Here is a 15,286-nt window from a genome sequence, read left to right as displayed (position 1 = left end):
ACTAGAAACAAACTCCAGATGCATATTTACACGTCTTCATAACTGAACAAAAATAATAATAGTGACGTTCATTAGGACAGCTGTATTAATGAGCACACGGACAAATTCTCACTGAGTGAAAACTGCTGTATACATCTGATAAATACTCTGATAAATGAGTGCCAATGCAGGAAGTGAAGATCTCCACACAGGAAAGAAAATATACCCACCAGCACTTTTTGTAAGTGTGGTTTATGTCACCAGTTATCATTTTTGTAGTTTGTTACAGCTTTTTAAACTTTAGTGAAGTGATATTGCATGACTGCAGCTGTATTTGTCACTGTTAAGGAGGATAGACATGCTATAATTACTAGAAACCAAAGTTTTTTTATGGCTTGGTTGATCCCTCTTTTGTCAAAAACTTTTAAAGAAACCAGTCCTCGCTGACATCTGTAACAAGCTAAGGTATATGTGTCGCTTTATCAAGAATGTTTGACTAGACCATTGATCCTTTTCCACTGCCTTTATCCCCACTTTCTACAAGAAATATGCGTAATAGACTCTTCAGTACCACTTTGGTCTCAAAAATAATGGCTGGAAAGCAAATTTTCATTGAACTTGTACTTTTCCATCTCATCACTATCTAGAAGACAGTACTACTGGCATGAGCATCCTGGTGACTGCATTTTGTATATTTCTAAATCGCTACACCGGGAAAAGAAAACCTCAAATTTGAATTTTGCATATATTAAGATTTTCAAAGACATTTTAATATCAAGTACCACGTTATTTTTTTAATGTTAAATCATTTCTGATCACTAGAGCTTGACTGGAGTATGAACTAAAACAATTATTTTGATGCATTTCCTGTTTGCTCGTTACTGAATGATCTGAAATTTTAACATGTTTTAACAGCTCTACAGGAGTATCATGGTACGGAAAGATGCAGACACTCATATTGTGATACTAGTCTCAGTTTACTGCAGCCAGATATAGTTTTCCAACCATTTGCTCTACGAAAAACTACATGCTTACATTTTTAATCTTTAAACTGTTATCAAATGTCAGCAGCTGTCCACGCTGCTTGTGAATCCCGTTTTTGTTGCGGCTCATCGTCTGTGTTGGATTTTGTTGCATTTTTCAGTTTTTGACATTTTCAACCTAAAGCCCTCCCAAAATATCCTCTCCCACCCAGTCATATTCCTGCTTGCAGTGTAAGATGTTGGGATAGTTGTAATACCTAGATGACACATCCCATCACTCCTGCCAAGCTGGGCGGTTGGGAGCATCTGTGTGAAAGGAGCAAGAGAGGGGGAAAGGAGGAGGCAGTATAAGAGAGGACGTGAGGGGAGGGGGAAAAAAAAAAGAAGAGGGGGAGGAAGCACAGAGAGAGACACAAAAGGGTCAAGGATAAGGAGGAGGAGGGAGGTGAGACATAAGTTAATTTGACAGATAGCATTTAATCACAAGCAAGAGTTATTAGTGTGACTAATGTGCCGTTGTAATTCAGACTCTCAGCTGAAACATGGTTTCAGGAAGGCGGCAAGAGCTGTGGAGTATTGCAAGCCTTCTGGCTCTTCAAAAAAGTGCACGTCTTAAGCACCTTAAATTGGTCTTATGAGAAAAGTGAGGGCCCAGCTGAACTTTAAAGACACTTTAAGCACACTCATATAATTGCATGTAAAAGCCATCTCAAACTAGTCAGACAAGTTTTAAAGAGTTAGGACCAGATTGTAATTTAAATTGTAGAACAAAAATCTTTATCGCCTCTGCTAAATGACTCAAAAAGATCTAAGTCGTACAGAGACAATAAGGCAAGTAATTCTGTCCAGCACACTTCATTGTGTAAGGATAACTTTATGAAAACCTGAATCTTAATGTCCTGGCTGTTATTCTTATAGGTAATAACTGAAAGACAATATCACCAAATGTGGCAGCACTCCTCATTCTTCTTGGCATGTTGATTTTCATTTCAGAGTCATCAATTTTTAACCAGGGGCTTCGATTTCATTAATGGTGGGGCATTTGTTATTGTGGAGGCCTTCTACTTAAACACTTGAATCACACTTGAAATTATGGATGGATATCAATTTGTTTCTGATACTGAGCCATTATTAACTCTGCTTATAAGTCTAATTATCTATTAATCATCTTATTCCTGTGAAAACAAAGAAAGGTTTCCATTGTGAATAAAACAGTTTTATACGAGTCTGAGCACAGAATAGAAACACTGCAGGGGAGAAATAAAAATAAATAAATCTTACATGTGAGTCAAGTGTTCCCATCAGGAGCTTGAAGTAATTGTTTTGCATCATACAACCATTCGTCACCATTATCAGTTCCTTTTATCACTGCCAATCTTTGAGGCATATGATGATGGCTTCGATAATTTGCTTCTTAATTTTTACCTCTACTTTAGGCTGTGACTTAACATGATGACAGGAAGGCTCAACAATAAACTCAATAGCAATTCATTCAGCTCCTTCAACACTCTTTACCCTGCAGCTCTGCCTTTATTTTTTTTCTTGCTAATTATTACCAAGTTTAAATCTTCACTAGACACTTACACTCAATTATCTATCAACATTTTGTTAGGTACACCTGTTCAACTGTTTGTTATCAAATATCTAATCCACCAATCACATTACAGCAACTCATTGCATTTAGGCATGTACACATCGTCAAGACGACTTGCTGAAGTTTAAAAAGAGCATCACAATGGTGAGTTGCATAAGTGGTTTTGGACGTTGCGCGCTTGTTCGTGCCAGACAGGCTGATCTTAATATTTCAGAAACTGACGATCTAATGGGATTTTCCCCACATAATCATACCTAAGGTTTACAGAGATTTTTGAAAAATGGGCTACAATACTCATTAGCTCAAAACAAAACATATGTCTAATGAAGAGTGTTTTTCCTGTATCAGCATCAGCCTTCCAAGGGGAGACTAATCAAGTAAGCATAATCAATAAGGCAGTGATTCTCGTATCTGTGCATTTTCCTGCCATTTGATAAGCAAAGTGTTCCATTAAATCATTTTACTAAAAGCTACTAGTGATTTTCCTTTGGCTCTGTTTAAAATCTGTGGGCAAGACAAATTTCCTCTATGCAAAATATTAGCTCAGTGTTATCACAGAAATCACTGCCATAACTACAAAAATAAGAAACCACTATCCCTTAATATTGTCACATGATGAGTTATTAATCTAAGCAATGAATACTACATACAACACAAGAAATGACGGCACTCAATTAAGCTCAGTGCTGCCCAGCCTATGACTCTCTCAGTGCTGTGAATCATCTCTGAGATGTGGAATAGAATAGAAAGTATCCCAGCAGCCTGTCTGCCGGTGATGATCGGGAATCTGTGTCGTTCCCTCATCCCACCCCCACCACAAAAACAAGAGAGGCATGGGGAACTGGAGCGAGAGAGGAGAGAACTGAAACTGAGTATATGCCATTACACAACAAAATCAAAATCTGCAGTTTTATAATCATGAAATGTCACATTATGTAAAAGCAAACATAACAGGACAAAAACAGGGAAAGTATTCATGTTTGTAAGAGAGACGATATTAGAGAGATGGGAAGGCAGTGAAGAAAGAGTGAGGCAAGAAGGAACAAAGACAACTGTTGTGGTTATTTTAAATCATCCCAAAATACACAAGCTGCTGGACATTTGAAGGATCTATAACCATGGTAACTCGATCTGCAGACCAACTGCAGGCCTGTGCCATGTTGTTCGTTTCCACACCAGATGTTTGTGTTGGTGCTTTCATCTCCAATTTATGTGACAGCATGCATATGTGTATGAGGACCATCCCCTCCAGATGTTAGTCTGGGGCTCAAAGTCTAGACGACATTATGCCTGCTGCAGAACTGCCTAGTTCAGTTCAGTCTTTAGTTCAGCAGCAAGCACTAAACTAATGGTTAAACTGCTGCTGTTACAACTACAGTTTAAAGAAGTAGAAACCCCTTATCAAGGATTCAGTTTTGAAACATCAGAAACAGCCAGTTATCCCTTTTTTTTTCTTCTTAAAAATACCAACTGAATAAACTTCATAGAAAAACACGAGTTCAGATGTTTAAAACACACACACACACACACACACACACACACACACACACACACACACACACACACACACACAAAAAAAAAAACAGAACAGACTTTAATTAAACTATTACAGACTATTACAGACTGGCAAAGGTTTTCAGATAATTTCCATCCAATTTAATCCAATCCAATTGAAAAAATGCATACAGATTTCCAACATGGTCCAGTCAACCTGAGTCAGTCTGTGCTGTTGAGTGCAGCTCATTTGCAACGAGCCGATTGCTTACCTGTGTTATTTGGCAGTTAAATTGCAGTCCTGCAACAATTACTATTTAGGGATTTTTTTTTTTTTTTTAAATCTCACTCTGAAAGTAGTTTATATGAACTTGCCTAATGTGAATTCTCCTGCAAGTGGTTTCAGACTTGTTCCTGACTTTGAAACAACCATTTAGAAGGAAACAAGATTTCAAGTTCACCGCAATCTACTTTCCCCCAGCATAAAAAAAAAAAAAAAAATTAATTAAAAATATTTAAAAAAAAAATGTACCAATGTAAACTCACTAGCTCATTAAAGGAAACGCCCTCCCCCCCCCCCCGTGATCCTATTATGCAATATCGGCCAGTCTTTTACTTTTCATTGTCATTTCCTTCCGTGAGCACTGGTGGGTTGAAGGACAACAGTAGCACTGTACTTCTGTTATTTTTTTGGTGTATTCTAATCCATGTCTGGGGAGGTGCTAATGAAAACAAGAGTTATAATATCTCCTCAAAGCTGATCGTATTTTCTCCTAATGAAACAATGAAGCTAAAGAAGCCTTCTCTGAAAAACTGTATAAAAAAAAAGAAAAAAAAAAAAAAAAAAAGAAAAGAAAAGAAAAGAAAAACAAGCAATGATCGCATATTCCCATCTGCATTTTGTTGTCAGAGTCTTGTTACTTAACATCTTGTAACTACTTCAGTAGGTTTTGTTTTTAAAATGCATTACATAAATCTGGAGGAAGCTATTAGAATCAGAGAAAACAAAACCACAGGAGGTGCACAGTAGAAAAATTTCCACAACTGTAAGACAGCCAGCAGACATAATAAGGACTGTAACTGGAAACTACTATTCATTGCCCAATGGGATTGGAAAAAAAACAAACGTGAATAAATGGAATTAATAGAATTAAAAGTCCTGTATTTGAGAATGTGGAAGTTAAATTTAAGAAACTCTTTTTGCTTTAATCTATAAAAATATGATCTGTTAAATGTAAATGCTGTTTGTCTGGTTTTGTAATCTTCCCGCAATGTGAAGCGCAAGAACGTCTTTTGTAGTTGTCATGTTATCATGAATCCAAAGTTTCACAACGCAAAATGTACAGTCATGTACGACGCTGCAAAGCTCCACCGTTTCTCAAGCTTAATAAAGAAAAAAAAATTCATTATCATGTCAAACTTAAGCTGCTGTGAAAGTATCTGGTACCAGGGAAAATACAGCTGCAAAAAATTTAAAAGTGAAGAAAATGAAGTTAAAGTTAAAAGTCTTCTTGACTTGGTAAATGGACTGGTTCTTGTATAGCCCTTTGCTACTCGAGCACCCAGAGCGCTTTAGTTTTTAGGTCTTTTACACACTTAAAAACTCATCTCTACCCATCAGAACTGGATACTTACAAGTTCCTTCCATTAAAAAAAAAAAAAATCTTTTCATGCTTTATTATTTAAAGTTAGTCATGTATATGAAGATAAAGAACAGGGGACTACTTTCATTTGTATATACAACTGTGCCTCACTTGTCCAGTGGATTAAATTTAAAATTAACATGCATTTGTATCTTTTTATAACACTTACAGTAAAGGAAGTGCGCGTCAACTTGAATAATGCCATCTTAAGTCCACCCGTCTCGTCCATGCTTTGCATACGTATGAGACGCATGGAGCAGAGTGTACAAGAGTGAGTACATGGAGACCGTGAGTCTTTAGATGTCATGTGTTGCTACAACTCTAGTTTCCTTATCAACAGGTCTGACAAGCGGACCTTAAATGTATGACTGTAGAGGCTCCATTGTAGCTTTATTATTTTGTTAAACAACAAGAGGTTTAATATTGAAGAGGCTATGATGTAGAACCATCTTAGCTACATTTGTGTGGTTTGCCTAAGTTGCTCTGCAATGTTGAAAAGATCATGGCAGATGGTAGTAGTAGGCAAAAGTGTGCAGGAGGAAATAACAATTAAAGTTGGGCAATATGTAAAAATTTTCCAACCGACAATCGTCAGTCCAATAACCGACGATAGTCGATATATTCGCAAATGCAGATGGCCGGAGCAATGTAATCATGCATGGACTGATTTGCGCATTTAGAACACAGAAGAAGTCCAAACAAGGATGAACTAATTGCCAAATTGCACACTGGAGGGGAAGGTGCAGACAGAAATGGACTGTTACCACAGTGAGGAGGTCGTAGATGGAGAAGATGATACACTGGCTTTGTGGAAAATGCATGAAGAACGTTTCCCATTGATGTCACACATGGCACAGAAATATCTGTGTATACCAGCCACAAGCACACCTTCAGAACGCGTCTTCAACACCGCTGGTAATATTGTTAACCACCTCCACACACTGCTAAAACCTGATAAAGTAAACATGCGCATTTTCCTGTCAAAGAATTTATAAAACTTTGTTAGGAGGGAATATTTTACCCTCTCTTGTTTGTTTCAGTATTAATATAGCTACTTTTTGGATAATTCATTCATTCATTTGAGATGCACCAAATCACACAAAAGACTTAACTTTACGTCTGAGATTTTTATTTTATTTATTTATTTTTATGTTCGCTGGAAGAGACATTTTTTTTTTTTTTTAACTTTTTTGTTGATTGGTCGAGTGTGTAAGATAGATAAACATAGGCTGAACAGAGGCTACTGCCATTCTTTCTTTAGGTTATGAGTTTGAGTGAATCATACTTTCTTATTTTACCCTGAAATTTTATAAAAAGATGGATTCATCTTCCAAGCATTGGAGACCAATGCCTGAACACCCAAATAGGTCCCATTTAAAATTCCATGTATAGTACAAATTCTTTTGCTTGAAATGCCTAACCCTAATTGCTACAGTGCATTTCTAAAGCAAAAATGCTCCACCAAAGGTTTGATTACTGGTTTTGTTCACCACATGTTCTAGAGCGTTCACTACTTACAAAAGATGCACGCATGTGGTCATGAGGCAATGAGGTGGCAGGCAAAACCTTACATGCCAGGGTACACGTGAACAGTTCTGATTTTACTATGAGGGAGGGGTGAGGACTGCAAAGAGACTGCAAGGACATGTTTACATTGGTTAACTTGCTGCCAGTGGAGCAGAGTTTAGTAGACACAGAGATCCCTCAACAGTAGAGTAACAAGGACAACATGGCTGTAAATACTCCAAAACTGATCAACATAAACGGTGCGTCTAAATAAGCAGGTTTGACTGATGATCAGAGTTTGATGAGTCACAAAATTGGAAAAAAAAAAAAACCCTCAACTGACAACCACAAATATTAATACATGATGAAAGGTAATTGTTACAAAGAGGCCATTTCAGATTTCGTTTGAAACCTGGACCTGTTTGCTGGTTCAGGAAGCGCAGCGAGCTTACCTGTGTGCTTTTATCTCTTGGTGCGACAGGGGAGCAGGGTATTTCATGCTACAGTAGCATGGCTCTTCAGCTGTTAACACTCGCCTCATCAGACCTCAAGTTACCCAGAGGCTGCTGGGATACTTCCTGTCATATAGATGACTCACTCTTTTTGTGTGTTGTATGTAGTTTTTTGGGTTTTTCTGGTCTAAAATATAATAACCTCTTCTTTTTTCCCCTATACAAGCAGATAGTGGTGTTCTCCATGAGGTTGCAAGTTTCTGTAAAATTTCAGCTGATGAGGAAGTGAGAAAAAAAAAGGAAAAAAGTGTTTCTAATTTCCATGTTCATGAGAATTGTAAGGGAAGTGGGTTAATTTGTATTCAACTGGCTTACCTAAAATTAAGCCATCTCAGAATTAAGATTCTGGGATGACTATTGTTCAGGAGACAACCTGTGTCTAACAGGAATCTGGAGGTAGGTGCTTTGAGGTCTGGCTTCTCATACTGAACTGTAGTGTTTTATCTGGACATGCAGTTTGCTAATCAAGTTCATTAATTATCCTCAGCTGACCTTCTAATTCAAATATGGCTACATCTTTAATTTGAAATCTATGGTTACACTAGACTATTGTAGCTATTGCATGGTCAGTGAAAATAACAATCAATAATAATTATACAGAAAGGGCCAAAGCTAGCAAAACATCAGTTGCACAACACTGAAAAAATACATCTTGAATGACAAAACCACTAAGCAAAAACATCTTTGCTCAGTGGCTTTGTCACATCATTATGTTGTCCAACAAGTTCAATCAATGGTTTGAATAGCTACAGGAATTCTAAAATGCTGGAATATTTGATTTTACTTAAACGAAGGTCAAAATAAATAAATAAATAAATCTGGGGACAGCTTCCATTCAAACTGATATCTTTTATCAACTCATTGTTTGCTTTTGCAGATGCGCTGTAGCAGCTAAAATGTGAAGCTTTTGTGACTTTGGGGAGTTAATGCAAATGTCCACCCTCTTTCTCCCAACTATGACTCAGCAAAACTCATCTAAGTCCAGTCTGTTCCAGACTTTCACCAAAACAAATCACATACAGAGAGTGGAATCTCTCTTTATAAACGTGAAACACTAACTGACTTCACTCAGTTTTAGTGGTCATTTGGTTCGAAGACATGGATTTTAAGAAACAGGGAAACCCCCTCAGCATGGCTTTGTAAAAGAAGGGAAACCTAGTAAAAATCCACATTTTCTTTCTTCAGTTAAACAGCGGAGTGGAATCTCATGTTGTGCTGCACAAACCTGTTTCTCAGTTAAAAACAAACCAACACAGCAGGACAGACAGTAACATTTAGATCAGGAGATGTTCCCCATTTAATTGCATTTCCATCCTGTTCTCAAAGCATCACCTACACCCACACAGCATGCCACCAGCAGCATATGAACAGATTTGTTACTGTAACTGTACACTTTGCTTATAGGTCGTTCCACCTCCTACAGCCTCAGGCATTTTTCCCACCAAGCCCTGCAGCGATAAAAACTAAATGCATCCCTTGTTGCTAAAAAGGTGATGCAATCCTTTAAGTCTACTTGAGCCAGAGTCTTGCTGGACCTCACAGTAGGACAACCAGTTTCACCTGCTCATAACAGTGGAGACCAATTACCTTCGTTTGGCCAACTGTACAGTTTCATAATCAGCTTTGAAAAAATAAATAAATAAAAACGCATGACCTGGGTTTTTACAGAAAGTTATCCAATTTCAATAAAAGTGGGTCATCGCAAAGAAAATGTAACTGAACTTCATTACAACACTTTACAACAACAAAAAAAGAAGAAAAAAACTGACACATTTAAAAATGTGCAAATCTGGGTTATGAATTAGCAGGTGGGTGCAGTCTGCATAGGTTGGATAATGATACTAGAGGTCAAACTCATTTTCATTGTCTGCAAAATGTATAAATATTGGAGAAAAAAAAAAATTCAGCTGTATGTACAGACACAGCACCAAACCCAAAGAACATTTACAATCATTCTGTAATCAAATATAAACACAAATTGTCACAGGGCTGCTTTTGTACAACATGAACTTTTTCAAAGTTCATATAATTCTTGGAGGCTGTCAACTCAATTGACGGGCACAGAGTGCTTTTAATCTTTTGAGATATATTTTTTTATGCTCCATGTTAGAGTAGCACTCTTCCTGCAAAAGGGAACCCTCTGAGTGATGCAAGTGCACAGCCATCTGTATGGTCTACATCTAAGCACACTGTTGACACGTCATCAGCCAGCATATTTTTAAATTTCCGTTTGAACATCAGCTGTGAAAGCAATGGTTGGAGCTAAAAATAGAACAAAATAAATAAAGAAAAAACAAAACAAAACCAAGAACCGACAGTGAAATCCAGGCTTTATTGAGCCCAAATTCAAAATATTCAACTCAGGAATATGCACCTACAGGAATATGTTCAACGTGCGTAATCTAGTTTCTTCAGCAGGGATGCATCACGCTGGCAACAGAGAAAAATTAGCCATAAAAATGGCAAATTTAAACCAAAATCCTGAACTTTTTCCAACCCTGACCAAGTTGATTTTTTGGCCAAGGGTTTTTTTGTTGTTGTTTTTTTGTTTTTTAACTTAAACCTAATTGAGCATTTTTTTTTTCTGATAAAGGAATAAAATGTAAAAATCTGTCTTGTGATTGAAGGCACCAAAAAAAAAAAAAAAGTGCATATGTTCAGGGAAACAAATAAGGAAAAATGTATCCACAAACAAGCATCAACTTATTAAAAGTTGTGACTGTTGAAATTTTGACTGAGAGCAATTAACTAACCCTCTGATTTTCTCTCGTCTTATTGCCATAAGCAAATGAAGCAACTGAAATACAATCATGAGAAAGGAAAAACTCAAACTGTGTGTTGAAATCTGCACCGATGCAACGCTGCTGTTTTGAGCATTTTGGCAGTTTCCAGACATGAAGCGTTATCACTACATTACTTTTATTCTATTAGACATTTGTGTGGAATGTTGTCAAAATTCATGCTGCTTGAGTTTGTTTGAGTAAAAATTTCTATTTGTTATAGCATTTACAAGAATGATGATCATCTGATCAACCTAATCTCAGGTCTTCAACAAACTATTTCATTAGAGTTTAAACACAATTTGTCTACAATTCCACCATTAAGACCAAAACCATTAGAGCTGTAACATGTGACTAAACCTTTAAGTGGTCCCCCACACTCGTTTCAGAACTCGAGGGGACCGATCTTTCCAAGCTGTTGCACCCAGACTGTGGAATGCACTTCCTCTATTTCTACAGTGTCGGTGGAGACCTTCAAAAAGCAGCTAAATACATTTTTATTTTAAAAAGCTTTTAATTAGGCCAGGGTTTTTATTATGTATTTATGACTGTATTGTGTTTTATTACCTTTCTTGTGAAGCACTTTGTGACATATGTCTGTGAAAAGCGCTAAATAAATAAACTTTACTTACTTACTAATCATCAGTTCCTCCTAAAAATGACAGACTTACAAACGGTGATGCATTTTCTGTCACACCCCTAATCACTTCTTAGGAATTACTAATCACTTTGGTAAGTGTAACCATTTAATGTTAATAGAAATTTAAAAACACACCCAGCACTGCAGAGCGCACACACAAACACAGACACACTTTGCAGAGGAAGTTTGCGTGCCACGTGATGCGTGGTGGTGTAACATGTGAGGACACGTAACACATGCGCTCAGAGAGATAAGGAGATGCTTTTTTGGAAGGGAGATATGAAGACCATGCGTCTCCTCGCAGACAGGGATGCTACCAGAGTGTCCCTGTCTGTGAGACGGGGATAAAAGAGCCTTACATTGAACAATTAAGGTAACCAGAAAAATGCTTAACCAGCTTTCATTGAACAGACTCTTCTAAAAACCAAGTTAATAGGATTCATTAAATTATTTTGATTATTATTTACTTATTTTAGCCAATTTAAGGCAGAACATTGGGTATTTAACAACATACGGGCTTCTATGACATCAAATTAAATATAATACTGGGTCATGACGTGACCTGGTGGAAAGTTTGAACTCAGATGGACCACTCCCATTAAGCAAGCAGGCAGTAAATCAGAGGTCCTCTTTAGTATGGCGGTACAAGTCCATTCATCATTTGTCATGCTGCTCATTAAATTTTTATGAAACTTACACATGACGTGGGTTATCGCTCTATTCCAATAGTTACAAAACTGGTCAGCCCGAGGAAATGTCACATGATTTAACACAAGCGTGACAAAAACTGGATGAACGGTGGATAAATCCATTTTTTTTTATCTTGAAATTTATTCAACTATATTTATAATAGCACTTTGTTTTGGAGCTGAGGTTAAAAGTAGAATTAGTTATCATTTTGTCAAGCATTACTGTCTGCAACATAAAAAAATAATTACTTACGCTCCATAAAATGTCAAAAAACTGTTTGTTATGAATATAAAAGTAATTTGCTTTGCTGGACCTGCACAAAATCCATTATACTAAGAGAAAACAGTCATTTTGTAGATAAACTAGTTGAATGTTGCTTCAGCTGTACTAACAGATAATCATAAAGATTCTGTCCATAAAAATTATAAACAGAATGGCTGACAGAGCGATGGCAGAAGGCTACCACTTTGGTGTCCTCAGACTCATCTCTTATTGGTTCAGATGATATGGCTAAATTGGCTTTATCAGGTGGAGACCTCCAGCTCACACTAGAGTGGTTTGCAGACGATTGTGAAGTAGCAGGAATAAGATTTCCTACCCACCTCCGAGTCAGACGCCATGCTTCTCAGTGGGAAATGGATGAAGTGCCAACCTTGTGTCAAAGACCAGTGGTTTTCCAAATGGAAGACTTCGAGAATCTCAGGGTCTCGTTCATGACAAAATGCTGACAGATGAATTGAGGTTGCATCTGGAGTGATGCCACACCGGTGTGTTGTGATAAAGAGAGTTGCCCATAAAAGCGAAGCTGTCAAGTTACCAGTCATTCTACAGTGGCTTGCAAAAGTATTCGGCCCCCTTGAACTTTTCCACATTTTATCACATTACAGCCACAAACATGAATCAATTTTATTGGAATTCCACGTGAAAGACCAATACAAAGTGGTGTACATGTGAGAAGTGGAACGAAAATCAGACATGATTCCAAACATTTTTTACAAATAAATAACTGAGAAGTGGGGTGTGCGTAATTATTCAGCCCCCTGAGCCAATACTTTGTAGAACCACCTTTTGCTGCAATTACAGCTGCCAGTCTTTTAGGGTATGTCTCTACCAGCTTTGCACATCTAGAGACTGAAATCCTTGCCCATTCTTCTTTGCAAAACAGCTCCAGCTCAGTCAGATTAGATGGACAGCGTTTGTGAACAGCAGTTTTCAGATCTTGCCACAGATTCTGGATTGGATTTAGATCTGGACTTTGACTGGGCCATTCTAACACATGGATATGTTTTGTTTTAAACCATTCCATTGTTGGCCTGGCTTTATGTTTAGGGTCGTTGTCCTGCTGGAAGGTGAACCTCCGCCCCAGTCTCAAGTCTTTTGCAGACTCCCAGAGGTTTTCTTCCAAGATTGCCCTGTATTTGGCTCCATCCATCTTCCCATCAACTCTGACCAGCTTCCCTGTCCCTGCTGAAGAGAAGCACCCCCAGAGCATGATGCTGCCACCACCATATTTGACAGTGGGGATGGTGTGTTCAGTGTGATGTGCAGTGTTAGTTTTCCGCCACACATAGCGTTTTGCATTTTGGCCAAAAAGTTCCATTTTGGTCTCATCTGACCAGAGCACCTTCTTCCACATGTTGCTGTGTCCCCCACATGGCTTGTGGCAAACTGCAAACGGGACTTCTTATGGTTTTCTGTTAACAATGGCTTTCTTCTTGCCACTCCTCCATAAAGGCCAACTTTGTGCAGTGCACGACTAATAGTTGTCCTATGGACAGATTCCCCCACCTGAGCTTTAGATCTCTGCAGCTCGTCCAGAGTCACCATGGGCCTCTTGGCTGCATTTCTGATCAGCGCTCTCCTTGTTCGGCCTGTGAGTTTAGGTGGACGGCCTTGTCTTGGTATGTTTACAGTTGTGCCATACTCCTTCCATTTCTGAATGATCGCTTGAACAGTGCTCCATGGATGTTCAAGGCTTGGGAAATCTTTTTGTAGCCTAAGCCTGCTTTAAATGTCTCAATAACTTTATCCCTGACCTGTCTGGTGTCTAAATCCAATCGAGAATCTGTGGCAAGATCTGAAAACTGCTGTTCACAAACGCTGTCCATCTAATCTGACTGAGCTGGAGCTGTTTTGCAAAGAAGAATGGGCAAGGATTTCAGTCTCTAGATGTGCAAAGCTGGTAGAGACATACCCTAAAAGACTGGCAGCTGTAATTGCAGCAAAAGGTGGTTCTACAAAGTATTGACTCAGGGGGCTGAATAATTACGCACACCCCACTTTGCAGTTATTTATTTGTAAAAAATGTTTGGAATCATGTATGATTTTCGTTCCACTTCTCACGTGTACACCACTTTGTATTGGTCTTTCACGTGGAATTCCAATAAAATTGATTCATGTTTGTGGCTGTAACGTGACAAAATGTGGAAAAGTTCAAGGGGGCCGAATACTTTTGCAAGCCACTGTATGTCCCTAAGTTCATCCATTTTTACGAGCTTTGGGTAAAGAATGAGATCACAGGTACAAGCAGCAAAAGTCAGCTTTCTCCAAAGGGTGATTGGCCTCTCTCTCAGAGATAGGGTGAGGAGTTTAGTCATTCTGGCGAGGCTCAATAGTACCGCTCCTCCTCCTCCACTTATATGCTGATGCCCCTGAAACCTGGCCCCAGATATGAGATACAAAAAAACAGGATGGATAATGGGGAACAATGAATTCTGAAAAATGTATTTAAAAAAATAATCCCTCACCAAGGTAAGCACTCAAACTACGTATCTCTACCAAGGCCAAACTTCCTCCATATCATGTAGGAACTGAGTGCCTCAATTCATAAGTATATGCGGATCCGCAGATATTCTCCTGAGATTACCAGGATGATGTTTCACAACATTTCTTATTCCAATTTTATGTACATTTGTGAAGATATGAAGCAAACTGCCCAAGTTCTCCACACTAAACAAGAAGTACTTACTAATTTTTCCCTGTTCTGATTTAATACCTTACTTTCAGGCAATGGCTGACAAGTATAAGCAAGTACTACCCATTGTCACTGACATTTGATCCAGCTTTTTGAGTCAGGAACAAAGACCGTGCAAAAGATGAATATAGGTATCACACAGTGGTGGCCATTAAAAAGAATGCATGTTATAGACACTTCTCAGACCTCAGATAGTGTTTTATACTGTCTAGGTAAGGACAGAGACAAATATCAATCCCTATACAGAATCATACATGAAGGAAAAACAAAAAAAAAATCTTAGAACCAGATTGACTTCAAAGGGTTACTGAAGTTTAGTTTAAATCACTTCCCAGTCTGACCAAGCCCCAACTCTAGTAAAATCTTTACGTAAAGTGGTATATAACATTGAGTCATCCTGCTAAAAACAGACAAAACCAACTAATTGCGTAACCTCGTTTGTGAAGGTAATTTAACACATAAGGGTGTCTTCAGGTGGGGTGCAAGTATTA

At 38.1% G+C, this 15,286-nt stretch overlaps 1 protein-coding gene across 7 annotated transcripts in view; it reads right to left on the bottom strand.

Moving 5' to 3' along the window:
• Positions 1-15,286, bottom strand: part of slc23a2 (solute carrier family 23 member 2) — a 40,529-nt gene that overhangs the window by 20,598 nt on the left and 4,645 nt on the right. For 4 of the 7 annotated variants that reach the window (XM_063489492.1, XM_063489495.1, XM_063489493.1 and 1 more), the window contains exon 2: positions 1,220-1,268. The exons of the other annotated variants lie outside the window; for them this stretch is intronic. In XM_063489492.1, coding sequence (XP_063345562.1) covers positions 1,220-1,268 — 49 coding nt within the window. The remainder of the gene's footprint in view (positions 1-1,219; positions 1,269-15,286) is intronic. 7 annotated transcript variants of the gene reach the window in all.

Source organism: Pelmatolapia mariae, linkage group LG12, assembly GCF_036321145.2.
Source record: "Pelmatolapia mariae isolate MD_Pm_ZW linkage group LG12, Pm_UMD_F_2, whole genome shotgun sequence".
Taxonomy (NCBI): domain Eukaryota; kingdom Metazoa; phylum Chordata; class Actinopteri; order Cichliformes; family Cichlidae; genus Pelmatolapia; species Pelmatolapia mariae.
The sequence above is the reverse complement of the archived record's forward strand: the minus strand, read 5'-3'. Positions and strand labels throughout refer to the sequence as shown.